This window comes from Nelumbo nucifera, chromosome 6, assembly GCF_055504915.1.
Source record: "Nelumbo nucifera cultivar China Antique chromosome 6, China Antique-T2T, whole genome shotgun sequence".
Lineage (NCBI taxonomy): Eukaryota > Viridiplantae > Streptophyta > Magnoliopsida > Proteales > Nelumbonaceae > Nelumbo > Nelumbo nucifera.
In genome coordinates, this window is record NC_142654.1 from 36,763,984 (window position 1) to 36,791,343 (window position 27,360).

At 42.2% G+C, this 27,360-nt stretch overlaps 1 protein-coding gene across 3 annotated transcripts in view; it reads right to left on the bottom strand.

Moving 5' to 3' along the window:
• Positions 1–27,151, bottom strand: part of LOC104608740 (Nucleic acid-binding, OB-fold-like protein) — a 29,018-nt gene extending 1,867 nt beyond the window's left edge. For 2 of the 3 annotated variants that reach the window (XM_010274818.3, XM_010274817.3), the window contains exons 1-13: positions 26,804–27,151; positions 26,109–26,697; positions 25,915–26,026; positions 25,706–25,826; positions 25,397–25,495; positions 24,931–25,227; positions 24,740–24,847; positions 24,318–24,389; positions 24,112–24,198; positions 23,763–23,834; positions 23,558–23,647; positions 10,438–10,545; positions 1,018–1,086 (exon numbers count right to left, since the gene is read on the bottom strand). In XM_010274818.3, coding sequence (XP_010273120.1) covers positions 1,018–1,086; positions 10,438–10,545; positions 23,558–23,647; positions 23,763–23,834; positions 24,112–24,198; positions 24,318–24,389; positions 24,740–24,847; positions 24,931–25,227; positions 25,397–25,495; positions 25,706–25,826; positions 25,915–26,026; positions 26,109–26,697; positions 26,804–27,013 — 2,034 coding nt within the window. In that variant the 5' untranslated portion in view covers positions 27,014–27,151. The remainder of the gene's footprint in view (positions 1–1,017; positions 1,087–10,437; positions 10,546–23,557; positions 23,648–23,762; positions 23,835–24,111; positions 24,199–24,317; positions 24,390–24,739; positions 24,848–24,930; positions 25,228–25,396; positions 25,496–25,705; positions 25,827–25,914; positions 26,027–26,108; positions 26,698–26,803) is intronic. The other variant, XM_088890164.1, reaches the window with a different exon arrangement.
• Between the last annotated feature and the right edge of the window lie 209 nt (positions 27,152–27,360).

Here is a 27,360-nt window from a genome sequence, read left to right on the forward strand (position 1 = left end):
TTGAGGACCACCATTTTGGGCAGTAAATGAGCACCAGAACCATCAAAATCATGCTTTGGGATGGATGAGCCAGGAGAGACACACACACATGGAGGGAGAGAGAGAGCTCATATAAGGGAAAGGTAATGTTCTTGCAGATAATGAGGTGGGTTCCCATCAGGCTAGTTTACATTTGTAGTATGAACCAGTTAATGTAAATCCGTTTTTCCCAATGTTCTGGCTAATAACAAAAAGAGTGCAATATTCCAGTAGGTATACTGGAATATGAAATCAGATTTTATCCTCACAAAACCATTGTCATGCCATCCTCACAGCCCCTTGTACCTGTGCATTGGGAACATCTCCCCATGAATAAAAACATATAAGTATTGAGATGTTCCCAACACATGGCTGCAAAAGGCTGTGAGAACCAATGTTTTAAAACGTGGAGGCGTGACACAAGGCATTCCACTACCTAGAGGCATGAGGCGTAGTTAAGAACATAAGAGGCGTAAACCTCCCAAACACAATGAGGTGTAAGCCTCTTTAAAGAGGAGGATCAGGAGGAAGAAGGGGGAGGAAGAAGAGGAAGGGGGGGATCTCATTTTTTCTTTATTTTTAATAAAAATATTTTATATTAAGAATAAGATGCATAGCACTAGTTGAAAGGCTGGAGGCAGACCACTTTCCTTCCCCTTATCTTTTCTTCCCTTTTCTCTTTTTTTTCTTCTCTTTTTTTCTTTTTCTTTCCCTTCCCTTTCTTTTTCTTTTCCTTTCCTTTCCTTTTTTTTCTTTTTTTCTTTTTTTTTTCAGTCTTTTTATATAATGTGTGCATGAGGTGCATGAGGCGTACACCTCCAGCACACACACCTCATGAAAAAAGAACATGAGGCGTACGCCTCAGAGGTGTCAGCGCCTCTGGCATACGCCTCAGGACGTTTTGGGAGTGCCTCGCCTGGAGGCGTGCCTCCAGGCATACACCTCCCACACCTTTTAAAACACTGGTGAGGACAAAATCTGGATTTCTGTAATACATACCTCTTGTACTTTGTTTCCAGATCGAGCAAGTAACTTGTACTGACTTTCAAACATGGAAGCCATATAGACCTGCAGCAAAGAAAGAGCCATGGCAGGAGGAAAAAAATAGTAGAATCCATCAAATAGTTCAAAATACCCTTTAGAGATCAAAAGAAAAAAGTTAGAGCAAAATTCAAGATATGAAGACAAAACTGGTGAAAATTCTTTACTTTCCAAGTGTCCATAACCAGATGCTTTTTCAATCCATGGACTGTATACTAGCATATTGTGAGCAAGGGCACACAGAAGATTTAACCAGAACGTGATTCATAGTTAAAATCCATAGTACCAACCACCCAAGTTACATCTATCATCCATTAAGGCAGGGCATATTATAGAATTATTCAAAGTGGAAAGGATATTACAAAAAAAAAAAAACGGTGAGAAAGATAGGATTTTTTTTTTTTTGCATTAATCTCTTTTATGGATGAAGTTGGTATGGATTAATAATGCCAGGATTTCATTGGGGAACACTAAATTCGTGACTATTGGATGTCCAGAAACTCAGAATCACATGAAATTGATTCCAGAATTTTTTAAATTTTGTCAAAGTTTAAAAGAATGTAAGCATTTGAGATCTAGCAAATGGGAACCTTAGAGAGTTCATTATGAAACCCAAATAAGAGCCACCAAAGTGCTAAAAAACCCCTTGATTTAATTTATTTAGTTTCTCTCAAGTAAACAACTTGAACAAGGAATAAAAAACACGAGACTCGATGTAGGTAATCTAATGGAAATTAGAGTAAATTTTCTTTAATCTTTTTCCACTTTGGTTTGTGATCACAACTCACAAGGTTCAGAGACCTGAGCCAAGAGGAGCTGCTACATGACCAATAACTCTCATAACAAATAATGTAGGCTAGACTACTCTAATACCAAATAATGTAGAATAGTGGCATGCTCTAGTACCAAATAATGTAGGATGGCTATGACCCAAGGATGAGACTAGGAGGTTAAGAATGAGTTTCAAAGGGTTCAGAGATAATTTCAGGACTATAGGTTGGAAAAATCATTTGGCCTTCATTTTCCTTGGCTCAGGAAATAGGCATCTGCTGGGCATATTGTTTAGGCCAAATAATAGGATAGCGTAGGATAGACTACTCTAACACCAAATAACAGGTGTCTGGCAGGCATATTGTCTTGTCTTCTGAACAGATGAACAGACTTATTCGAAAGGCTAATTCCACTAAAGTGGAAGTCAGGATGTGTTATTAGGCCTCAATGGTGCTGACATGCTGACGAGTTACAGGGAACTTAATGACACAACTGACAAATTATGAAAATCAGCGTTGAATCAGGAAAGAATGTAGAGGAGGCCGTCTCTACCATAGGATGCTTGTATAGATGACTTGATTGTATAGCACTAGGTTTGGCTCTTATTCTTTTTTTTTTTTTTATCAATAACTGTGGATTGAATTAATATTAAAAATATGAGAAAATTACAGAGCAAGGGGGTTAAACATTCTTAGCTCCCAAGAACAACCATTAACCATCAAAAGAACAAAAATTACAAGACAGCCCAAAAAATAGAATGTCTGTTCACCCCTTGTCTAGCTAGACCATCTGCCAAAGAGTTCGCACTTCTTTTTACCCATTTGTATTGGATTTCCATGTCCTTAGTCAGCCACTTGAATTTCCTCTTTTCATTATTGTAATTCCAAAGTCTAAGACTATCCTTTTTCAGCCAGTTTACCACCACTTCAGAATCTCCTTCTATGATCAACTTGTTAATATGCATATCTTTGATTCTTTGTACCCTTTCAAGAGCTGCAAGAATCTCAGCTCTCAAAGAATCTCCCACCCCAATTGGTCCAGAATACATAGCTAACAGCTTCCCTTGTTCATTTCTTATTACTCCTCCTATTCCGGATGGCCCTGGATTGCCCAAGCTGCTGCCATCAAAGTTCATTTTAGCAAAGTCATGGAGTGGGGGGACCCAACCAACATTTGAGGCCTTCCTCATTGGAACAAGTTCTGCCATCACCTTCCACTTTCTTTGCAGTTCATCAACTGAGAATTCTGCGAACAGAGCCAAGGTTTTCAGCCAGTGTATAACCCTAATGTGGATGACCTCCAGCATTGCTTCCAAACTTCTCTCCTTATCTGTAAATATTCGTGAATTTCTCTCCTCCCAAATAATCCAACAGACTGCAGCCCTCATACACCTCCACATAAACTTGGCCCTTTTTGTTGGCTGAAACGGCACACATGTGAATAGGCTTTGCACATTCGAAAGGGGGGTCCACCTGCACCCAAACAAAGAAGTACACCACTCCCAAATGATGTTAGTGAACCGATAGGAGATTAGTAAGTGATATCCAGACTCACCATCATCTTTACAGAGGGCACACCAGTGAGGACAAAAAAAAACTATTGGGTATTTTTCTTTGAAGTAAATCTGTTGTGTTAACTCTTTCCAGAAAGGATTCCCAACAGAAACTCCCAACCTTAGGAGGTATAGGATGACACCACACCTCTTTAACAAGGAAAGACAAGCCCATAGAAGAAGAACGTGTGAGAGTGCTAAAGAAAGAGGCACAAGTGAAAGAACCAGAGGGGGTGAGAGTCCAAATTCTACTATCTGCCTTTGTTGGCTCTAGGAACACCCCTTTAAGAATGGATAACAGTGATGAGATACCATCAAGCTCTGTGTCCTTGATATCTCTTCGCAGGCCCAAGTTCCAGCCGACCACAGAAATAGAATTAGAAGGAACAATGAATGAAGACACCAGTTCATTTTTAAAAGTGGAAAGGGCAAAAAGGCTTGGGAATTGGTCTTTTAGGGAGGAGTCCCCAATCCAAACATGTTCCCAAAAATTAATGAGATTGCCTGAGTGCAAGTCATACCTAATCCATGGAGAGAACAAAGGTAGAATAGCTTGAATAGCTTTCCAAGGAGATGCTCTTGTACTCCTTGCCAGAATCCCAGAGTCCCATCCATTTGTTGCAACCCCATGAGTACTTTCTACTATCTTCACCCAAAGTTTGTCCTTCTCCAATGAGAACCTCCAAAGCCATTTCCCCAGAAGAGCCAAGTTCCTATTCCTTAAATTCCCGATACCCAAACCTCCCTCCTTCTTACTCCTACAAACCATCTCCCACCCCACCCTATGATCCTTCTTCTCCTCCCCCGGCTCCCAGAGAAAGTCTCTCATTAGTTTTTCTAATCTACTAGCCACCTTTTCGGAATCTTGAAGATTGACAAAAAGTAAATAGGAAGGTTAGCTAAAGTAGACCTGATTAGAGTGGTTCTCCCTCCAAGAAACAAATAGTTTTTCTTCCAAGTTGCTAATTTCATTTCAAACCACTCCACAACCGGAACCCAAAACTCACCTTTCTGAGGGTTATCACCCAATGGAAAACCAAGGTAATTAAGGGGCCAGTTTGCTATTGCACATTCTAAGATGTTTGCAGCCTCAGAGATCTCCCCCTCACCCATATTTACCCCAACTATACAACTCTTCTCAAAATTCACCTTAAGGTTTGACATTTGCTCAAAATGTCGTATAGTGAGCTTCAAATTTCTAACCCTGTTAGGGTCCCCTGCTTCACAAAAGAGTATGGTGCAATCTGCAAATTGCAAATGTGTGAGTGGCACAAGCTCCCTCCTAACTCTCCAACCTCTGATTAAGCCCCTGGAATCTGATCTATAAATTAGTCTCCCCAGAACTTCAGCTACCAAAGTAAATAACAAGGGAGAGAGGGGGTCTCCTTGTCTAATCCCTCTCAAGGCTAGGAAGAAATCGACCACTGTCCCATTTACCAGTATGGAGTAATGGCAGTTCCTGATACAACCCAAGACCCATCTACACCAATTATCCCCAAAACCAAAATTGGTCATCACCTCCATCAAGAAAGACCAATCCACCAAATCATAAGCCTTTTCCAAATCCAGTTTACAAATCAACCCTTTTTTCTTGGATCTCTTAAACTCCTCCAAGCTCTCATTTGCTATTAGAATCTGATCTGTTATCTGTCTCCCCTTCACAAAGGCTCCTTGATTATCTACTATAATTGTTGGGAGCACTTTCCTTATTCTGATGGACAGTACCTTGGTGATAATCTTATAAAGGCTGTTGACTAGGCTGATCGGCCTAAAATCCTTTGGGTGACATGCATTCCTCTTCTTAGGAACCAGTGCAATAAAAGTGGAGTTCAGCCCTAGGTTGATCACCCCTCTAGAGTGGAATTCATCAAACACAGTCCATAGATCTTCCTTTAATATCTCCCAGCAATCTTGATAAAAAGCCATCGCAAAACCATCTGGGCCTGGTGCCTTTGATATATCCATAGAGAACACTGGCTCCCTTATCTCTTCCACTTCAAATTTCCTTTCCAACCAATCCCTATCCTCTATGTACAAAGTTGGCCATTCCATACCCTCAATCCACACCCTATTATTTAGGGGTTTTCTAAAGATAGATCTAAAGTGGTTTGCAAAAGCCCCTGCTATTTCTCTTTGGGTGGATATTGTAACCCCTTCAATCTCCAAACTTGATACAAAATTCCTTCTTCTTCTTCCACTTGCCATCGCATGAAAAAATTTGGTATTCCTATCCCCCTCCTTCAACCATTTACAGATTCCACTCCTTGATTTTGCCTTTCAAATATTGGAGCTTCTTATGAAACCTCATTCCACTCCATTTCACTATTGGATTGCTTTCTAGCCACCACTCTTTAACTTTCTTTATGAACCCTGGGTGTCCTAGCCACATGTTTTCAAACCTAAAGGGAGCAGGACCAGCACTTCTCACACTTCCTCCCTACAGATTACAATAGGCCAATGGTCTGAAGTCACCCTTGGATATGCTCTAGAGTTTAGATTCCCCAATATTCTTCCCAATCATTTGAGAAGAGAAATCTATCCAGCTTAGAGCAAATCGGGTTCACTTGGAGATTGGACCAAGTAAAACAGTTGTGTGATAGTGGGATCTCTTTAAGCTCGTAAACATCCACAAATTGATTGAATTTCCTCGTACTCAAGGTCGATCTCCGCCTCGGACTATTTGTCTCTTCCAAGAATCTTATAACATTAAAGTCACCTCCAAGACACCAAGGCCCTTCCCATAGTCCCCTTATATCAGCCAGTTCTTCCCACAACTTCCTTCTCTCTCTGTAATCATTTGGACCATATGCATTGGTAAGCACCCATTCAAACCCATCCTCCACTTGTTTAAACTTCAAAGAAATTGAAAATTGGCCTATTAACTCTTCCTGACCTATGAGTACTTCATTCTTCCACATTGTGACAACACCCCCCGCAGACCCCCAACAAGGCAGAGCCGCCTAGCTAATCCCCCTGCCTCTCCAGACACTCCTTGCCCACCTAATGTCAAAATCTACTCTCTTGGTCTCCTGCAAAAGTACCACATCTGGGTCTGTTTTCTTGATGGCCTCTTTTATTACTACTCTCTTCCTAGCACTTCCCAAACCTCTGACATTCCAGCTTAAGATCCTCATCTAACTATCTTCTTTCCCCTTAGACCCTCCTGCCCTCAGTTATTCCTCTTCCTTCTTTCTCCTTTAACCTTCAAACTTCTATCTCCTCCCACCTCCTTTAGCAGCCTTTCAGCCTCACTCACTTTTCTCCTTTTAGATTTTGCTTCTTTCTTTGTTTTCAAAAATACTTTGAGAGCATTTGAATCTTTCAATTTGCACCCCAGTTTCTGTACAAAACCCACTACAGAATCCTTACTAATTACATCTATTACACTTGAATTTCTACTTCCCTCCACTGTTGTTGTCTCCCCCCTTCTATCTCCTTCCTCAAAACCCTCTACTCTAACTCCCTTTGACCCTTCCTTTGAATTGTTTTCCACCACTGCTTCATTTAACAAACACTCTAGGATTTCCAGGATTCTTTTCTTTTTTCTGTTTCTCCTTCATTCCCTACTCTCTCCTGACCCTCCCTGTCGCTTCTATTTTCTCTCACCCCATCCCCTCCTTCAAGGGCTGCAGCCTCTGGGTTGGGATCTGTATTTGGCACGGAAGTCAAAAAGCAATAGTTAATATCACAAAACGAAAGGACACGGTTACCTGGGTTGTGGTAGGGAAGATTGGGAGTGTTGGAGTTGGATACTGTAAAGAGACTGGGCCGAATGGGCCCTAACAGCCTCTCATGTGATATCCTTTATTTTATCTTTTATTTTATGTTGATGGGCCTCACTTAATGGGCCTGTTATTTGTTCTTATTTTACTTTCTTTATGTAACTGCCAAGTTGGCCGCCCACTTAAGGGTATACTTGTCATCATCAATTTTTTAGAGATTAATAAAAAATAGGGTTAGAGGAGAAGGGTAATTAATTCGACTTCTTCTCTTACATCTTCTCTTCGCCATCTTCCTCTCTTATACAGTTATTCAGATCTGTTCTATTCTTCTAATCACTAAATTTAATCTTGATATTAGAGGACTGATTTACATCTTGGTATCAGAGCGGGTTCAGTTCCTCTTTCTTCTTTTTTTTTTCTTTGTTCCTGTACACTCTAAAATCAAGAGAGTGTATGGAGAGATAGGTTCTCTATAGTATAGAGAATCACTTGCCTAGTTGGTAGAAGGGTTTGGAGAGTTTAGTTCTAGCCAGATTTTGCCAAGAAGTGATGTTGTTTTTCTGCTGCCCAAAACCCTAGCCAACTAGAGATTTTTGAGTTACTAGGAAAGGTGAAGCTTGGGTGTGGCGCTCTGTGCTTGGAAGGTGTCTTGTGACTGCTAAAGGAGGGCGGTTCAGGTTTGGAAGAGTTTGGGTTACTCTGGTAGGTGCGGCAGTGTCTTCTCTCTCCCGCCCATCTATTGGACGGAGCAAAACCCTAGTTTTTCAAGCACCCAAGTTCTGGTTTGACTTCAAGTAAGTTTACATAGTCAAAATTTTCTGTTCTTTGATTTTCGTTTGATTAATGGAGACATACGGAAGTGAGTTCAAGCAGGTGCCAGCTTCTGGACCTACTCTAGTAGATTTCGTTTTGACGGGTGTTACCACAATTAAGCTAGATGGGACGAACTATCTTGCTTGGGCCTAGTCTCTTTACAGATACAGAAACAGTCTGGCCCTGATAAGGAATGTGGGTTCCATCTGGTTTCAAGGTTCGGTTCTGATTAGTTAGCCTTTCCGTCACCTCTGTTAAACAGAGATCACAACTCTTACCCACCTGTTTATGCCTCCCCACTATGTCCCTGTATTGCTTTTGAGAAGTCTCGAGGGATCCCTTACAAAAAACATGTTCGGTAAGGAGATTTTGAGACGTAGCTTCTGAGTGTGAGTTAGAGTTTCCACCCCCAGAGTTCGAAATGTGTTCAGCGACAACAATGTACGGCTCTTCCTCAGCACAGTGAGACGTTATCGAACCTGGTCTTTGTGAGAACAATGTATCCAGATCAAAATTTGCAACAGCTTCTTCCTCTGAAAACTTCTCACCCAAAACACTGCCTAAACTGGACTGGCTATCCGAAACTTCTTCCACGTCTTCTTCCTCCATTTCGCAGTCCACCCAGCCCTCGTCAAAACCATCCTTTTCCTCGAGATGAGCTCGATCGTACCTGGGGTTTGGTCTGTCTTGTGATGTTCGTCCCTCCCTGGGTGTTTCAGGAACTGCGCAAGGCACCCACCGGAGAGTACTTTAGCTTCGCTCTGACTGCCTGAGATCACCTACAGCGCCCCCGTCCAAAATTTTCGAAGAAGAAGATAGACGATGTCTATCGTCTATAGTCCCCAACCGTCTCCCCTGACCCACGTGCTCACTTAAACAATCACGTGGGTAGGGATTCCCCCTTCTGGCTGAGCCGATCGGTCCACCCACCGGTTCAGATGACTCGACCTGCAAAAATCTCCCTTTTTAACCACGTCAGCGAAGGTGTCTTGTCCCTTCGAATTACCAGTTAATTCAAAAAATTTTGAATTTATTTCTTTTAATAGATTTCGTAGCTTTTGGTTCTCTCCCACCGACTTTTCAGCTTCCTTTCTAAGCTGCCCCCTATGTTCAGTCTTACCCTCCAGCTGTAGGCCCCTAGTAGTCCAACCCTCCACGTCAGCATCGTCTTCTACCTTGGGTCTTCGTCCCCACAGCTCTGCCTCCACCTCTGAAACCAACCATACTTTAAACCATGTACCTTCAGCAAGAACCTCTATTGTTCTTGGGAGCGATTCCGGTCTCACCCCGACCATCCTAACCACAGCGGCACGAAAATCTTGTAGATGGACTTCCTCCATTTCTCCGCCCAGCAGCTTCACAATATTTCCCAGATTTGCTTCACTCCAGAGATGGAAGGGAAGACCTACCAATTTGAGCAGGAAACTTCCACAGACATATTCCATCTCATTACACAATGGTTTCCAGTTTTGAATCTGAATCAAACCTTCTTCACATTCAAAAGATGTAAATCCCCTGATTTTTTCATCGTCAATTCTCAACACTGCCTTACTGTCTGAGAATGGTTTCAGAGCAACCTCGGACTCCAGCTTCAAGTTGTGCACCACTGAGTTTAGGACGTTCCCCCAATCTTGTAATGCTTTGCTCGCTGAGATCACCATTCTCCGCTCCCAGTCTTCTTTCTCACCCTCAAACCACAGCTTCACCCCTGTATTAGAGCTCGAAATAAGTTCACCATCACTGCATGAGCTCTTCTTCAACGGCTTCTCCAGGCTTTTAATGGGTGCTGAACTTTGTTCTTTCTCCAACACCACATCGACAGAGACAAGAAACTGCTGCAGCAAAGGCCATCCAACCTTGTTTCTTCTTCCCTTCCGGTAAGCAAAGCAATTGTTTTCTTGCGTCGAAATATTCTGTGACCATGATGAACTAGCCTTTACCATTGCATCTCAGTTCCACTTCGTACCTCTTCTTTCCCAGTTCGAAGACATTTTTCCATCCTATTGTCCTAATCGATTGTATAACACCATCAATAAAACCCTTTAACCATGCCACTCCTTCCTCAAACAATAGTATCGTGGCCCTCCTATCCTCCCTAATTTTTAACAGGTTCTTTCCGCTGGCCCTTCCGCTCTCAAATAAAAATTTCTTCTCTTCAATAATCAGTTCCATCTACTCACCAAATGAAAAACTTCTCCACTTCAGCTTCCCATGAGTTCAGTCTTTAGTTCCAATCCAATAGACTTTTCTTCCAGAAAAACCTCATGGACCAACAATTTGACAAGACCAGAGAGGAGAATTGGCTCTTATTCTTTTGATCAATATCTAGTTTGTACATTATTCTTATCGTGCTCCCTTTGCACTTATTAATAACCTTGCAAAGGTTAGCTGGCTTGGACTGCATAAACTCATTTTATTTCTACCAAGTTTCAAGAGTTCTATTTTCTGTCTGATCAATAACGTAAGTTTACGAATAAACTTATAAAAAAACATAAATTTATGAATAAAGAGAGGAAGTACCTGAAACGTAGGAGCTAAGCCAGGGCTCAAGAAAAAACGGCCTTTTGAGACTGACTGGATACCTTCAATCTGTTCAAGTTCTTTAATAAGTGATTCCACATCAGCCCACTGCCCAATTTCAATTTAAAACTGATTTAGCCATAGAAAAAGAAAGCAGACTTGTAACAGAAAAGAAAGATATATTTAGCACACTAACACTAACTTCCTAATTGCTTAAGAAATCACAAACTGGTATCTTCTTTCTTCAGTGTTTCTCTTTGGCAAGCTCCAACGGGATTCATCTACCAGAGGAAAATTCCACCTCTACACCTTAGTGCAGGCCTATTGAAAGCTCAGCTTCTGGCTAATTAAGGTCCATAAGTAGGTTTATATTGAAGGCCAAACAGACACCCAATTAAATTAACAGGCCCATGAACATGAGCATACTATGATTCCTACATTCTATGGTGTGTTGGGCAATGGATGTTGTCTTGTATAAACAACACTACAACAGGCACTAAAACTACATTCCACACACAAACATACATATAATGATAGAGGAGGGTTCTTGTAGCACATGGTCAAAGGATAATGGGCTAGAACTTACAAAATGATGGTAAAATTGCAAGCATGTGAAACCTGAGATGTCACCACAACATCCACATGTAAAATAGCAGGCTTGTCAAAACCCCTCCTAAGGATAGTTCATCCATAGATAGTCCCATCATGAAATCAGATTTTAAAAGTGTTCAACCAGTAGATTCCATCTTTTTTTATCAATAAGCAGCAACTTTATTAATTATTGTATTGAGAATGGGCAGAATGGACCTTAGTGTTTTTTATTTCTTTTAAGTAGTTTTTAAGGTTATGTTTGTTGGTTATGGGCCTTAGTTATGGACTTTTTTCTGTTTTCTTTAATTATTTCTTTAGTGCTGGCCGCCCCATTAAGGGCATCCAAGTAATTGTATTTAATTTTAGAAATAAGTTAATAAAAGAGATCAAGGGGGCTAGAGAGATTCAAAATCTTCTTTTCTCTTCTTCCACAACCTACTGCTGAAACCACTTTCTTCTCCTTTCTCTTCCTTTCTTTCTTTCTTTTCCTATATTTTCTGAATTACTACAGGTGTATTTCTCAATTCCAAGGCTCAAAAGAGATAATTATAATGTAGATATACACTCACTCTTTGAAGAGATAAGGACTCTTATCTCTCATATTTTTTTACTTTCTAACAACTGTGCCCAAAACCCTTGATTTTTTTCCCACCCCTTGCTTGGCTAAAGCCTCAGCCATGCTATTTACTTCCCTTTTTACCCATTGAAGTCTCACATTCATTCCTCTAGTCAGCCATTTAATCCTCTTAGTTCAATTCGATAAGACCATAGAGCAGCCTCAACATCTTGCAACCACCCAATCACCAACATTTTCATTTTGAAGGATAAAGAGAAATTCACTGAAAGAAAAAAGAGAATACAAAAGGAACCAGGCAACCAACTCCTAATCCTCCCCTTTGAACACTTCCTCTTGTCCATTAATATCCTCATCCCACCTCTCTCTTCTCTCCCCAATTTCCATTCTCTTCAAACTTTCTTCCCTCCTCTCAAATTCCTCAAAGGCCTTCCTAGAAAACTCCTCCCCTCCCCAAAAGAACAAGCCAAGGCTTTTGCAATTCTCAACTTCTTTCTCCACAATGTTCTCAAATAGGAAGCTTTCCAGACCTCTCCACCTAAGAGTCTTGACTACTATCAGGACTTCTCGCTTCAGAACTGGAGTCGTTTCCATTTCCTTTTTCAAGCTGAAGGTTACCCATCTGAGATTCCGAACTATTATTAACCTGAAAGTCCACACCTCTAGTATCTTCGAATGTGGGCACTATTGTCTTTGCCCCTCTCCTCTTGTAAACCTTTTTGTAATTTTTTTGTAGGTCCTGCCCCCGCCAAACCAAGTTTTAGCAAGAAAAGATCTTGGTAACATGAACAATGTGTGCACTCCTTGCTCCACGAGATTTCTTGGGAGCCACCTCTTCTGTTGTGACCACATCATTCTCTACCACCCTTCTCCGACCTAAGTCCAGCCTACCTTTTTTTCTTGAAGAGTAAATGAAAATTCATTAATTCAAAAAGTGAAATACAAACTAATAGGTGACAAGATGTCACCTCTATACACACATCAAAACAAACTCTTGTTAAGAACAGAAACTAATCCAAATTACATCAACTGAATTTCAAGAACATTCCAAAAATTCTCCCCCATTTCTGATCTGCTGATTTGATCAAAATCTGGTAGCACCCAAACCCAATCTGCTACTAGCTTCCCAACCAGAGAGACTAGTGTTTCAGTGTTCTTTTATTTGTAATCAAAGAGTCTTCTGTTTCTTTCATTCCATAGAACGCAGCACACTGCAAAGGGAATGAAGCTCCAAACTATCCTTGCTTTCCTGCTCCCTCTAAAATTTGGCCATGAAGAAAAGATTTCTGCTGTAAAAAGAAGTAAAATCTCCAAATAACCTTTGCTGCCTTGCAAGTATAGAACAGGTGTAAAACAGTTTCTTCACCCGCCCAGCATAAAACACAAACATTTGCCAAGTAGATCCCTTTAATTTTTAGATGGTCAGCAGTTAGTATGCTGTCCAAAGCAACTAACCAAGCGAAAGTTTCCACTCTAGGTGAAACAGGGTTCCCCCAAATCCCCTCCACTTGATCTGAGTTCAGCTGATCCTTCACCAACACCATGTAGAACGACTTCACAGAAAACACCCCATTCTTGCACTCTTTCCACCACATCCCGTCCCTCAAAAAGGGTAAGACTTCAATTTTCTGAAGCTTTTCCAGCAGATGAATACATTCTTCTACCTCCTGGTCCTGCAAAAAGCATTGGTCAGCCTTGACTTTGATGCTCAGTCAGCTTGTAGAGCTTCGGACATACCTCACAGAGCTTCCCTGCTTCACACCATTCGTCTTCCCAAAATTCTTGTCCTTTACCCACCACCCACCTTAAAGCTAACTTAAGTTTTAAACACTTGATTGAATTGCACTGTTCCTTTCCATACACTCACCCCATAAGAATTTGAGACCTCCCTTGATTCCCAACCAAACCTCACCAACCTATATTTCTCAGCCACTACCCTCCTCCAAAGAGACTCTCTCTCCCTTCCCAGCCCAAACCTCCACAGCCACTTACCCAAAAGGGCCTTGTTGAAAACTCTGACCCTTCTAATTCCCAATTGCTCCCCCTGCACCTTCCTACAAAAAATCTCTCTGTAACTTCTCAATTTTTTTCTGCCATTTTTGCTGGAATCTTGAGTAGAGAGGTAAAAAGTCAGTAAGCTAGAGAGAGCACTCCTGACTATTGTGATTCTACCCCCCAGAGACAGGCACTTTGCGTTCCAACTCTCAAGCCTTTTCTCCACTCTTTCAACTACTAGCCTATTTCTGCTGCAAAAGCTTTAGACCCTATTGGAAGACCCAGATACTGAAATGGCAACTCCCCTATCTGACATTCAAACACCGTAGCAAACTGCTCCAGCTCCTCCCTCCCTATTTCCCTCGCCCCAATCAACGAGCTTTTAGCTAGGTTCACTTTCAAACCTGTGAGCATCTCAAAGTTAGCCAATATAGCCCTAAGGTTCAGCACCTGGTCAACTGAGGCATCCAAGAAAATGAGAGTGTCATCAGCATATTGAAGATGGGAAATGCAAGGACCCTCTTCACCCACTTTGAAGCCTTCAACCCAACCCAGCTGAGAAGCCTTAACCATAAGCAAATTCAGCACTTCCATCACTAGCACCAACAACAATGGGGAGATTGGATCCCCTTCTTGAAGCCCTTTAGAAGCATGAAAAAACTACGAAGAGACACCATTGAGAAGTAAAGAAAAGAGACAGGCAATATACATGCAAACATCCCACAACTTCTCCATTTCTCTCCAAACCCCATTAGCCTTTGCATCTCTTCCAAGAATCCCCACTCCACATGATTGTATACTTTCTCAATGTCAATTTTATATACCAGCCCCAGTCTCCTGCTCCTTATCCTAGAGTCAATGCACTCACTGGCCACCAACACTCCATCCAAAATTTGCCTCCCTTCCACAAATGCCATTTAGGTTTCTCCCACCACCTCATGAATCACATCCCTCAACCTCCTGGACAGCACCTTAGCTAATAGCTTTTAGGGGCAACTGATCAAGCTTATTGGTTCCCTTGTCAAGTTCTTTTGAATTTGTGCAATGCAGGGTGGCATTGATTCCCTTGTCAAGTTCTTTTGCATCACAGAATTCCTTGATCATCTGAACAAAGTCATCTTCCAAGAAACTCCAACCAGCCTTGACAAAATTGAAACTAAACCCATCCGGCCCTGGGGCTTTATCCCCATTTAACTTTTTTCAGAGCTTCACTAACTTCTTCAATCTCTATCTCTCTTTCTAGCCAATTTGCAACAAAATTGCTCAGCTTTTTAGGCTCCAAGCCCCCTAGAGCCACCCAACTCCATCCCCTCTCCCTATATAGCCCCTTGAAGAATTCCATAACCTTACTCTGAATCCCTTCACAAGTATCCTCCATGTCCTCCCCTACCTCAATTCTTGTGATAAGGTTTCTCCTCCTTATGGCACTTGCAAAAGCATGAAAATATGCTGAATTCTTATCCTCCTCTCTTAGAATAGCCCTAGACTTCTGCCTCCATCTTATTTCTTCCTTCAAAATGATTCTTTCCAATTCTCCCCTCAATCCTTCCCTTTCCAATTGTGCCTCCCTCATTAAAGCCCCTTCTTCTAACCTGTCCAGCCTCGCCATACCTTCCAGAACCTCCTCCTTTCTACTCTCCTCTCTACCCCAAACCTTCAGCCTTCTACTTCTTAGTTTTTCTTTCAAAAGTTGCAGTTTCCTCACCAACTTATGACTGGCTAAACCTTCCATTTGCCACCCCTACCTTTCCAATCACCACTTGCACAAAAGGACTATGAATGGCATCTGAGCAGTCTACTTGGGGAGATTCGCAGACAGTTGCACCATTAACCTCATTTGCTCCACTATCACAACTCCTAAAACTTTTCCAAATTCAACATTGCCAACCCCTACCGCATCTTCCTTCCTCCTCTCCCCCGACCTATCCTTCACTCCGTTACAAATCCCCTAGGATTGCAAGCCAAAAAATCCTCCTCAGAAGAGAAAACAACCCGATTCAATTCAGCCGTCTTCTAGTTCACTGTGCCAGAAAGCGAACCAGCATCATTCTTGTTATGATTGCAACAAACGGGGGTGTAATCTTCAGAAATACCTCTTCGATCAACTTCATGTTCCATATTCTCCACCTCAGACTTCTCGATGCCCTTCTCCTTCTTCCTTTTGTCATATCTGAAGAGTGCCAATTCCCATTACTCTTCCTTCCCCTCTTGTACCTTCCTTGAGGAAAATGATTTCAAGCTCCTGCATTTTTTAACTTTCGGGTGTTTGCAAATAATTGCCTTCCTCTTATCTACCCTTAAATGATCCAAACTACTGCACTTCTTTCTAACAAAAGACTTGGGCTTCTTGAAATGGGCCTCACTCGACCCTAATACCAACTTCTCAACCCAAAGCATCTCAATGTTCAAAATAGAGACTCTTCCTCTCCCTTATCTAACCCTAAGTTCCTCTTCTCTTGGCCTTCCATGTGTCCCCCCTCCCCACCAACCTCCCTATTCGCTAGGGCGAGCAGGCTAAGCTGATCCTCCTTATCTGAAATTGAGTGGAACCCACATCCAGTTTTTGGGGTCCTACTCTCTCCATTTTCAATGTGACCCACATTTGCCAAATTATCCTTACAACCATTAATTTTTTCTTTAATGCCAAAGCTTACCCTCACCTTCAACCTTCGTCCCTTCCTCTCCAACTTGCCTGCTCGTCTTTCCTTCCAACACAGTAGAAGGCAACCGACTCTTGCTACTTATCTCCCTCCATCGAGACAACTTATTAACCAATCTTAGTGGATACAAACCTTCAACCACTAACCTTAGACTGGAGTTCTCTCCAGCAAAGCACAGGGATAACAATGTGGGCACCAAATGAATCTCTGCAACTTTTACTAAAATACGAGCAACAGCAAGGTTTCGCCAAGAACTTATTCTTGAATCCATGAACCTGAACCTTCCACACGCATCTCCCATGGCTTTAAAAGTTTGGAAACACCACAAAAGCAAAGGAATTCCATATATGTTTAACCACACCAAGCTTGAGGGACCTATGTCTCTAATCGCACTGATTAATGGGTACCAACTCCCAATCCTGAACTTTTGGAGAACGTGTCTAATAAGAACCCAGCTAGTGCTCCTCGCCTTGATTAGGCCCAGCACTCGGCCCAAGCCCAAATTCATATTCCAAAAGGCAGAGGCAATATCCCATACAAGCCTCCTATCAAATACATATACACCAGAAGGGCACGTCAGCCCACTACAGCTAGCACTAGTGAAGGCTACCGAGTGATTATAAAATGAGGTTGTTATGTAACGACTTGGCGGAAGAGAATAATTGAATTCTTACCTTTATGTCATCTCTCTGTTCATTCCTTCTCTCACCCCCCCCCCTCATCTCTCCATTGTAATCTGATTTTAGGAGGTTGAGCTCCCTCGAAGTAGCTCCTTGAATTTTCAATCTTATTATTTGGTATCAGAGCAACGATCCGAGATGACCAACACTACCATGGATGATCGAGTAAGCCATGTGGAGAATGAAGTCAGCAAGGTAGCCGGCGACTTGAGGGAATTGAAGGAGGTCCTCTCCACCGTCGTAGTCCAGTACGAGAATATCATTGCGGCACCAACCAAAGAGAACGAAGGAGAGGCTTTGAGCAGTGGAACCAGCAAGAGAGGTGGAGGCTTCACCGGACGTTTTGCCAAGGTGGACTTTCCTCTGTACTCAGGAGAGGATCCGATCCCTTGGATATATAGTGTTGAACGGTACTTTCAGTACCACGAGACCCCTGCCAACCAAAAGATGTAGGTTGCTTCCATCCACTTGGACGGTGAAGCAATCCTCTAGTACCAATGGTATCATCGGAATCACCCCCAGGTTTCTTGGTTCGAGTTCACTCAAGCCCTCACTGTCCGTTTTGGACCGTCGGGTCTAGATAACTATGATGAGGCATTGTCGAGTGTAAAGCAGACCAAGACTGTAAGGGATTATCAAGTCGAGTTTGAGTGGCTAGCAACCCAAGTCATTGGCTGGCCGGAGAATGCCCTCACAAGGTGTTTCATCGGGGGCTTGCGGGACAATATTTGGATCGAGGTTAAGGCAATGCAGCCGACCTCCCTGCTAGCCATGGTGGGTCTAGCCAAACTCCAAGAGGAGAGGCTCAACTGCCTTAAATGCCTGACTCGACCCGTGGGACCTATACTTAAGACTCCCCCACCCAAATCTAATCTGATATCACCCAAGCCAAACCCACCGCCCGTTGTTCCCATCATCAAGAGGTTGTCATGGATAGAGATGCAGGCACATCAGGAAAAAGGATTGTGCTATAACTGTGATGAGAAGTTTTTTCCCAATCACCGGTGCAAATCACAGCAATTCTTCACCCTTCAATTGGATGACCCCTTGGAAGACAACCCCGAACCGAAGGTAGACCCACTCGAGGAAGTGAACCAAGAAATCTCGGAAACAGAGCATGCCAAGATCTTCCTACAAGCTTTAATCAGTTTGCACCCATATCAAACAATGTGAGTGCATGGACTCATTGGGCTAGAGGGGTTTCGATTCTGATAGACAGTGAGAGTAGTATGAACTTTATCAACACGGCCTTGACCAAACGGTTGGGCCTAGCAATACAACCCACGAGCCTGTTTTCTGTACGGGTGGCAAATGGACACTACATTTGGTGTGATAGATGTTGCAAGGAGGTGGGCCTAAAAATACAAGGAGGTCTCTTCTAGGTGGACCTTTACACCTTAGAGTTTACTGGGTTGGACGTGGTACTGGGTATTCAGTGGTTGAAACAATTGGGCCAAGTGGTCTGTGATTGGGCCCAATTAACAATGGAGTTCACACTTAATGGATACTACTATCTTCTACAGGGGGTTTAGCTCGGCAGACCCACACCCAAAACCACCCAAGCAATCATTAAATACTATCAGCATCATGAGGTCGCCACTCTGATTCATTTTGGGTCCATGGAAAACGAACCAACTCTTACTTGCCCTGTTACCCCCAATACCACCCCAGAGGAGCAACATCAACTCCAACAGCTCCTGTCCGATTATGAGAATGTCTTCAATGAACAATTGCACCTTCCACCACCTCGCCCCCATGACCACAAAATCCCCACCTACCCAAGAGCCCCGCCCACCAAGGTCAAGTCCTACGAATACCCTCTCTGTCAGCGGGTTGAGATAGAGAGAAGTGTATAGGAGATGCTCAATAAAGGACGGATACAACCAAGCCACAGCCCATATGCTTCACCCTTCTTGTTGGTCTGAATAAAAGACGGGACTTGGAGGTTTTGTATTGATTACAGGGCGTTGAACAAAATCACCATAAAGGACAGTTTCTCGATTCCTCTCATAAAGGAACTGCTTGATGAGCTGCGACAAGCAGTCTATTTCTCCAAGTTGGATCTTCGGTCAAGTTACCATCATATCCGGGTCCACCCAGAGGATGTGCACAAAACTGCTTTTCGCACGCAAAATGGACATTATGAATTTTTGGTCATGCCATTTAGCTTGACCAGTGCACCGTCAACCTTCCAAAGCCCTAATGAATGACCTCTTCCTGTCACATCTGAACCAGTTCATACTCGTCTTTTTTGACGATATCTTAGTATACAGTCAGTCCTACATGGGCCTCTCACATGGTGCACCTCAAATCCACTTTGGACATTGTCAGAAAAAACAGATTATATGCTACTCTCTCTAAGTGTGCTTTTGGTAAGACACAAATACACTACTTGGGCCATATCATTTCAGGTGGACAGGTCAAGACGGATCCAAACAAAGTAGCGACCATGGCAAATTGGGCCAGGCCCAACTCAGTCAAAAGCTTTCGCAGGTTCTTGGGCTTGACTGGTTACTACCGGCATTTCATTAGACACCATGGAGCATTGATGGCACCCTTGACCCAGCTGCTTCGAAGAGACTCTTTTCAGTGGACTGATCAAGCCAAGGAAGCCTTCATTGATCTCAAGAAGGAAGTTACTACACCCCCAAACTAGCTCTTCCTGATTTCTCTAAAGAGTTTGTGGTAGAATGTGATGCCTCGGGATGAGGCAACGGGGATGTTCTCATGCAAAGAGGACAGCCCATCTCCTTTTTCAGCAAGGCACTCACACCTTCAGCCCTAGGCAAGTCCACCTATGAGAAGGAACTGATGGCAGTAGCTCTAGCAGTACACAAGTGGTGGGGCTATCTCCTAGGTTGGCAGGTTCACAGTTCGGTCGGACCAGCGAAGCCTAAAACATCTCTTGGACCAGCGAGTTCTCACACTGGAACAACAGAAGTGGGTTTTTCGGCTCATGGGCTATGATTTCACCATTGACGCTCTGTCCAGGCAGGAGGAATTGCTTCACATACAGGTTTCCCAGCCCATCTACCATTTAGTAGAGCAAATTAAAGAGGAAGCCCAGCAAGATTGTGAATTGGGCTCCCTGCGGAAGAAGTGGCAGACAGATCCAGCTGCAGTACCTGGATATTCTGTGGTAGGCACCACCTTATTCTACAAGAATCGGCTGGTCATTTCCCCACACTCATCCTACAGTAATGACTTTGATTCATCTCTTTCATGAATCACCTCTGGGAGGTCACTCTGGGGTCCTAAGAACTTACAGACAGCTAGCTGAACACTATTACTGGCAAGGAATGAAGAAGATGATCCAAGATTTCATTGTGGCATGCCACGTTTGTCAACAGCAGAAGTACAACACACAGGCTCCTGCTGGGCTGCTACAGCTCTACCCCATTCCCGATCAGGTATGGGACGAAATTTCCATGGATTTCATTTCTGGGTTGCCTAAGTCAGCAGGGAAGATAGTGATATTGGTGGTGGTTGATAGACTGAGCAAATACGCTCACGCCATACCCCTATCCCACCCTTACTCAGCAGCACAAGTGGCTAAGGTTTTTGTTCAAGAAGTTGCAGGACTGCATGGGACTCCTACTGCCATTATAATAGACCGCAACCCCACATTCATGAGCCATTTCTGGCAGGAATATTTCCGGCTTCAAGGAACTCAGTTGTGTCATTCCACGAGTTATCATCCCAGTCTGACGGCCAGACAGAGGTAGTGAACCGCTGACTCAAGACTTACCTCAGGTGCTTTGCAGGAGACGGACCCACCAAATCGGTTCAATGGCTGTCTTGGGCAGAATACTGGTATAATACCACATTACCACTTATGCCTCATGCGCATTTTTCATGAGGCGTGCTAGAGGTGTATGCACATCTTATATAAAAAGACAGAAAAAAAAAGAAAGGAAAAGAAAGGGAAGGGAAAGAAAAAGAAAGAGAAGAAAAAAAAGAGAGAAAATGAAAGAAAAGGAAAGGAAAGGGAAGGGAAGAAAAGATAAGGGGAAAGAAAGTGGTTTGCCCCTTGCCCCTTCGGCAAGGGGGCTTTGCCCCCAGACCCAACCCCACCCCCCTTTCTCTTCATCCTCCTCCCCTTCCTCCTTCCTCCTAACCCCCCTCCTCTTAAGGAGGCTTACGCCTCTTGCATTCTGAACTACGCCTCATGCCTCTAGGTAGTGGAACGCCTCGCGTCACGCCTCCGCGTTTTAAAACATTGGTCATACCCTGTTCTTGAAGGGATGGGAGATCCATCATATGGATAGCCGAACCCTGCAGGAAGGTTGGGCGAGATTTCAAAAATTTCTCTCTCCCATTCGGGAATCGTATTCCCTAATTTAGAAAACTGCATTATCAATTTTCGTTCTTGAATCCAAAACCGGACCAGATCTGAAACTATTAGGAAGTGAGGGATATACCTGATACGAAGTAACAGTAACTCCCAACGTAGGTGTTCGCACCCAAAGAGAAGACCAAAACCCGCTTCCACTAAAGATGACACAGTGTGTAGTGAAGCAGGATCAGCATGATGGTTCTTCAGCAAGAATCGAGCAAGGGCTGGTGAGCACGACTTCAGATTGTTTCTTCTACTAAGAAACAATATCAAGAACCTTTCTTGATCAGATCCACAAGTGGAGATCGAACTGGGTAGGGGCGGCAAGAACAGGGGAAGAATTTTGCAATTTGCTGTTGTGAAAATCTGAGGAATTCGCCCTTATTTATGGCCTTCTTGGATCAGCCTCCTAATCTAATTAGGAGAGAGTTTCCTAATCCAAATCTTATATTTGGATCTGGACTCTTAAATGGATAAGACTTATCTTATCCTTCAGCTAATCCTAATCAGTTTAAAACTGAATTGGCCCCCTTTTAATTAACTAACTTAAGCCCAGTTCGAATTGGGCTTTAGGCCCATTAAGCTTATGTGCTCACTTACTCCTTAACCTGCTGCCCAGCTGGCTCTCTTTGTATGGCGTGAGACCCTAACATTGATATACACATCAGCCACATGGGTTCAGCCCAACCTTTATTACAAAGCCTAGCCGAATTCACTGTAGGAGACAGTGAACCCCTGAGTCCATCAACGTTTGAAATCAACTGCCAGCAGTTTAGGTTTCTATCAGAGATAGTGCATTACCCGATCATTCACTTTGTCCGACAAAGGGGCTAATTCTATCACTATGATCACCCACTCAGGTGAATTCTCAAACTACCCCAACACACCTAGGTTTTGACCCCCTCTAAGGATCTCACTGATTGGCATATCAAAGACAATCCAATCCGACACCTAGTGCATCGAGTCTAGGGGTCAGGTGTAACATTCCAGTTTTGCCCATCTATCTCCAAGGTCCAGAGCAATACTAGAATTTGGTCCGATTTAGGGTTTCAAGAAAACCCACACTACATGTACCTCAGGTCTCACCCTGGCAGTTGAGACAAGCCACCCCAACCAACTTGGCGACACATCAGTGTCAACCTTGGCAGGATAAATCTCCCCAAATCTATCAAATGGTTGTGAAGATTCTAAACTAGCACCAATGTCATAAGCGTCAAATTTAAGAGTATTACACAGAAACGCACCACAATGACATGAATCAATTATGTACTTTATTCATTTACAATAAATGTCAAAAGATACATCAATCTGATTGGAGCTAAGGGCATGATTGTCTAACAATTCTCAAACTAAAACATCTCTCACTTCCTTCACATTGCCGAAGATAAAGAGGAAAAAATCAACACTCAGTTTTCTAACATGAAGAGAACTTTTAGGACACCATTCTACAACCACCCATCTCCCCATTACTTTTGCATCAGGATCATAATTAACAAAACGCCCCACCAAATTTCTCTCCAACAGTTTGAGATTGTCATTGATATCTCTTGGCGAATCCACAACCACCTCCTTCATTGTGAGAGAGTTGAAATATCAATAGCTTTCATTTGAATCTCCTTCAATAATTAACTTGGTGATATTCATCTTCTTTGCCCTTTGTACTCCTTCTATAACCGCCATAATCTCTGCCCTTAAGGAGTCCCCTATGCCAATTGGACCCAAAAACAGTGCCACTATATGGCCTTCCTATTTCTGAAAAACATCCTATTCCTGATGGACCTAGATTCCCAATACCGCTACCATTAAAGTTAAGCTTTAGGAAGCCACCTTTATATGGTATTTAATCTCTTCTTATTGGTGTCTTTCTTGTAGAAATCCTTGCCACTTCCCTCCACTTTCTGATCCCATCTGTGATTTAATGATTATTAGATGTTTCTCTGGTGAGTTTTCTTTCACATCCTTTCTTTAGCTCCTAAAATTCCAAAGGGAAAAAAAAAATACACCTTCAATAGAAGCCTTGGATTTAGTTAGTCTACAGCTTGAGCAGTCTAGTTGAGGAGGTTCAATTTTCATGGTAACACAAATGTGTATGTAGAACATCATTGAACAAGTTATACCACCGTAAGATTAATTTTAGATGATTGCCTTGCATTTTATTAACAAGTTCTTGTAGAAGTCTCAACTACCGTTAAAATAATCTCTGAAACCCACTTACTTCAAGTTTATCTGAAATACTAAAACATGTATATATATATATTCACAATATCAGACTGGATTCAATAACCTCAACATCTGATTTTGCTGCTTCGAGCCTCCCGTCCAAAGAATTGTGATCACCAACTACAGACTCCAAGGCTTCAATTAGTGGGTCTGGCTGCAATAAAAGAAAGAAAAAAGATAAAATGAAGATAAAAAAATAACCATTAGTTTATCACAACTTTCTTAATAAGGTAACCAGGATAATGGCAATGGTCAGTCCATAAGAGTACCGTAGTTTCTTTTAAGGATAAGGTGATGCGTTCAAGTGAAAAATCCAACTGATGAACTTTTGCTTCCACCATCTGAAACCACAATCGTTTTCATAAGAACTTGAAGAATATTTTGGAAAGAGGATATTCAACAGTGAGAACTAAAAGCAGCAACAAATGAAAGACCAAGCAAATTCCTCTCTCTAATTCAGCTAACGCAATGGGAAAGGCATGCCTCATATGGACAAAGACAGACTCCATAATTGTATCTTCTTAGACTTATCCCATAAATTATTTTCTCAGTTCACAAATTCTAAATCCGTAAATAAAAAACACTTTGCAATATACTGATCATAATACACTCAAATACCTGCCCAATTTTGAAAAAGGATGAGGGATCCAAGGTTGCATCCCATGAGACTTCTGACTGGTGAATTAGAGCTGGAACTCCTTCAACCTTCAAAAGTTTATATGGGTTAGGAATATCATGAACTAAAATGATGATCATGTTGAAGATGATAATAAGAGTAATAGTTAAAGTAAAAGGAAAGAAAAGGAGCAGAACCTTCAATTTACCTCAACAAATATGCCAAAATAAGTGATCTTCTTGATAGTACATTTCACAACATCCCCTACACTGAGTTTAGCCTGCAAAAAAAAGAGAATTCATCAACAATAAAAACAAGTTTTAGAATGAAATCATAATTTGGTATTTTCAAACAAGGGTAAGCTTCAATTGTTGGCAAACATCACCATTTTTTTTTGATAATTCTCAAGCGTCACCATTTGGTTCGTTGGATAAAGTTGGTCTGTTAAACATATAGGTAAACTTGCAACTTAAGTGCAAAATGGTTTTTCATGCAAAAGGAGGGCTTAATTGCTAAAATCAGATTTTTGCAGGTGCTTTATTGGAGGCATGAAATTCATGAAAACCCTTTGAAACTCTTCTCCAAACAATAGATATTTGCAAGCACTACAGGAAACAGGAACCAACTTACCATGAGATTTCTCTTCTTCTCAACCAATTCTTCCTTTTCTTTTGGCCTCCCTGAGAACATTAACTTCCTAGAGTTCCTGTCAGCCAGCACCACATTCACTTTGATCCTCTGCAAAACAGAAAGGCTTGCATGAAATCAAGATTCAAAATGGAAATGATAAGAATACTGATCCCAAGTTGAATTCTCCAAACCTGACCAACAAAAGATGACAAGAATTTGATTTTCTCTTGGTCATAAATCTCAAGAAGATCTTCCAATTTCATGTCTGGTGTCAGTATTCCATTATTTTGCTGCTCAACAAGACTGGGATTTTGATCTAGAGGAACATTTTTGTTCTGAACTTCGTAACTTCCAACAATGCCTAAATTTTGCTTGTACATAGATGGGTCTAAGCCTTTTTTTCTCAACCATGATTCAAAAGCTAAGAATTTCCACTTGGCACCAAGATTTCGGTATGGCAAAAATCCAATCAAAGAGCCAAAAGATGCCTGGAAATGATACAAAAAGAAAAAAAAAAGGTCAACATGAATAGAAATGATGAAATTGTTAGAATCATGCTGTATAGCACTACTGCACAAACAAAGCATGGACAAGGTCTTAGGCATGAAGGTCATACTAAACCAGCAGAGAAGAAATATAGTTTCTGAGGGAACTTACAACAAAACCTCTGGTGCTACAGCTAATTAATTCTACTTCTTCCCTCCCTCCTGTCTTAAGGAGATCTTCTGCCCTGGTCCAGTCAGCATCTTCATGTTCCTGCAATTATCTAACATACTCAGAATTCAATTGTACTGGTGAAAGTTGAGAATTCAAAAGCAGGAGGCTAAACGTAATTTAGGAGAATGGTTTATCAGAAAGGATCATTGGCATGGCTCTTCAAAATCCTTATCTTCCTCAGTAATCAAGAACATATACCTATTATTTCGAAGTTCAAATATAGGAATCAAGTAAGAGAATGACCATCACCTGTAGGGGTGGAGTTTGTAGGAACTTTTCAATTTCAGCCGCATCACTATAGTTTTCAGAACTCACACGGACAGACTCTACTCTAGCAGGAGGTGATCTTTCTCTTGAAGATATGTCCAACCTACAATTCAATAATCCCTTCAATGACAAAGCAACGTTTGACGAGCAGAAAATGGAGAAACTATAAAAAATGGAGATGTTTAGAAAACCTCTGAGGTTTTCCTAGCAATGCGGTCTCTACAGAGAGTGTATTCAAAGGCTGAGATACAGAAGCTTTCTTTCCAGCAGAACCCAAATCACTCTGCTCAAGTGGCTGTAATCCTTAAAAAATAAAAAAAAAGTACGGCATTAGTTTTTAGAACTTCAACCACCAAAATAAACAATTAGCAAACTAGTGCATTACCTATTTTCTCAGCCGCGTCAGCCATTCCAACAGATGCAGACACGCTCAAAGTATCGTTTTCAAGATTATCAGCAGCTTTTGAAGACGCAGACATTAAGCGATCTTCAACAGCTTCACCAGAATCCGTAGGGACACTTATCAGTCCAGGCTTCTTCAAAAGCGTAATATCACTAAAACTCTCCTTAGGTTGCTCCTTTCGCATCTTCAAGAACAAGTTTGGCTTAATCTTTAACCTCGACGAAGATTTCTCCATATCAACGTCATCTTCATTAAAAGTGGAAGGTTTCCGCAATATTACATTAGGAATGCTGCTCTTGGTAGTATCAACTGCCTTGCCAACTGGTTGGCTTGGCTTTCTTATCTGGGTTACGGGCACCTTCTCCTCGGCCTTAAGTTTGAATCCTTTCTTCGGAACAGGTCGCAACAAATTCAAGCTGTCCAAGGAAGTAGATAATTGCTCCTGTCCTTCCTCACTGCTCTCATCAAATGGAACCTCCTTGATGTTGTCATTTAATTTGCCTCTGTTCTTCTGAAATGATTTCTCGATTTCCAGATAAGAGATATCCGGGTTCGATTTTCTTCCCATTATCTGCAGAAAAAATATGCAATTCCTTCTTCTAAGTACACAAATAATAAGCAAGAACCATAGAAGAAAGCTAGAAGTTAGCAGAAAGGAGTCGAGTAAGGAGGCAGACCTTGGCTAGGGTTAGTTTGGGGTCTTCTCCAAGCATTCGACCAAACTTGAGCTCCATTTGGTCCCAATGGTCAAGATTGGGACCGTCTTTGGAAGCGAAAACGAGAAAACCAGGTCGACGAGAGAAAAAGTGGTGGTTAATTGTTCGAGCTCTCGCGGAGGAGTGAAGAAACCGACGGGAGCAGCCGGTGGTGAGAGTGAGACCGTCCATCTGCTTAACTGTGTTCCAAGGCCGGGAAGCAGGAGTGAATTCATCAAATGGAGAAACGGAGCATTGAGATAATGGCGGTTTTCTCTGCTCAGCCTCAGAAAAAGAATAGTCGAGTTGAGAGAGAGAGAGAGAGAGCTAAAAGTTCGTGTCGGGGGGAATCGTTGAGGATAAAACGGAGAGGAAAGAGAGTGAGGTTTAGCGATCAGGGCGTGCCACGTGGCTCCTTTGTTCCTACAAGTCATCCGTTGTCGGACCTACCCTCCAACATATGGTCGTATAGAAGCCAAAGTCATCAAACGGTTTAAAAGTAGGGTTGCAACTTGGGCGGGTTAGCCCAAACACAACCC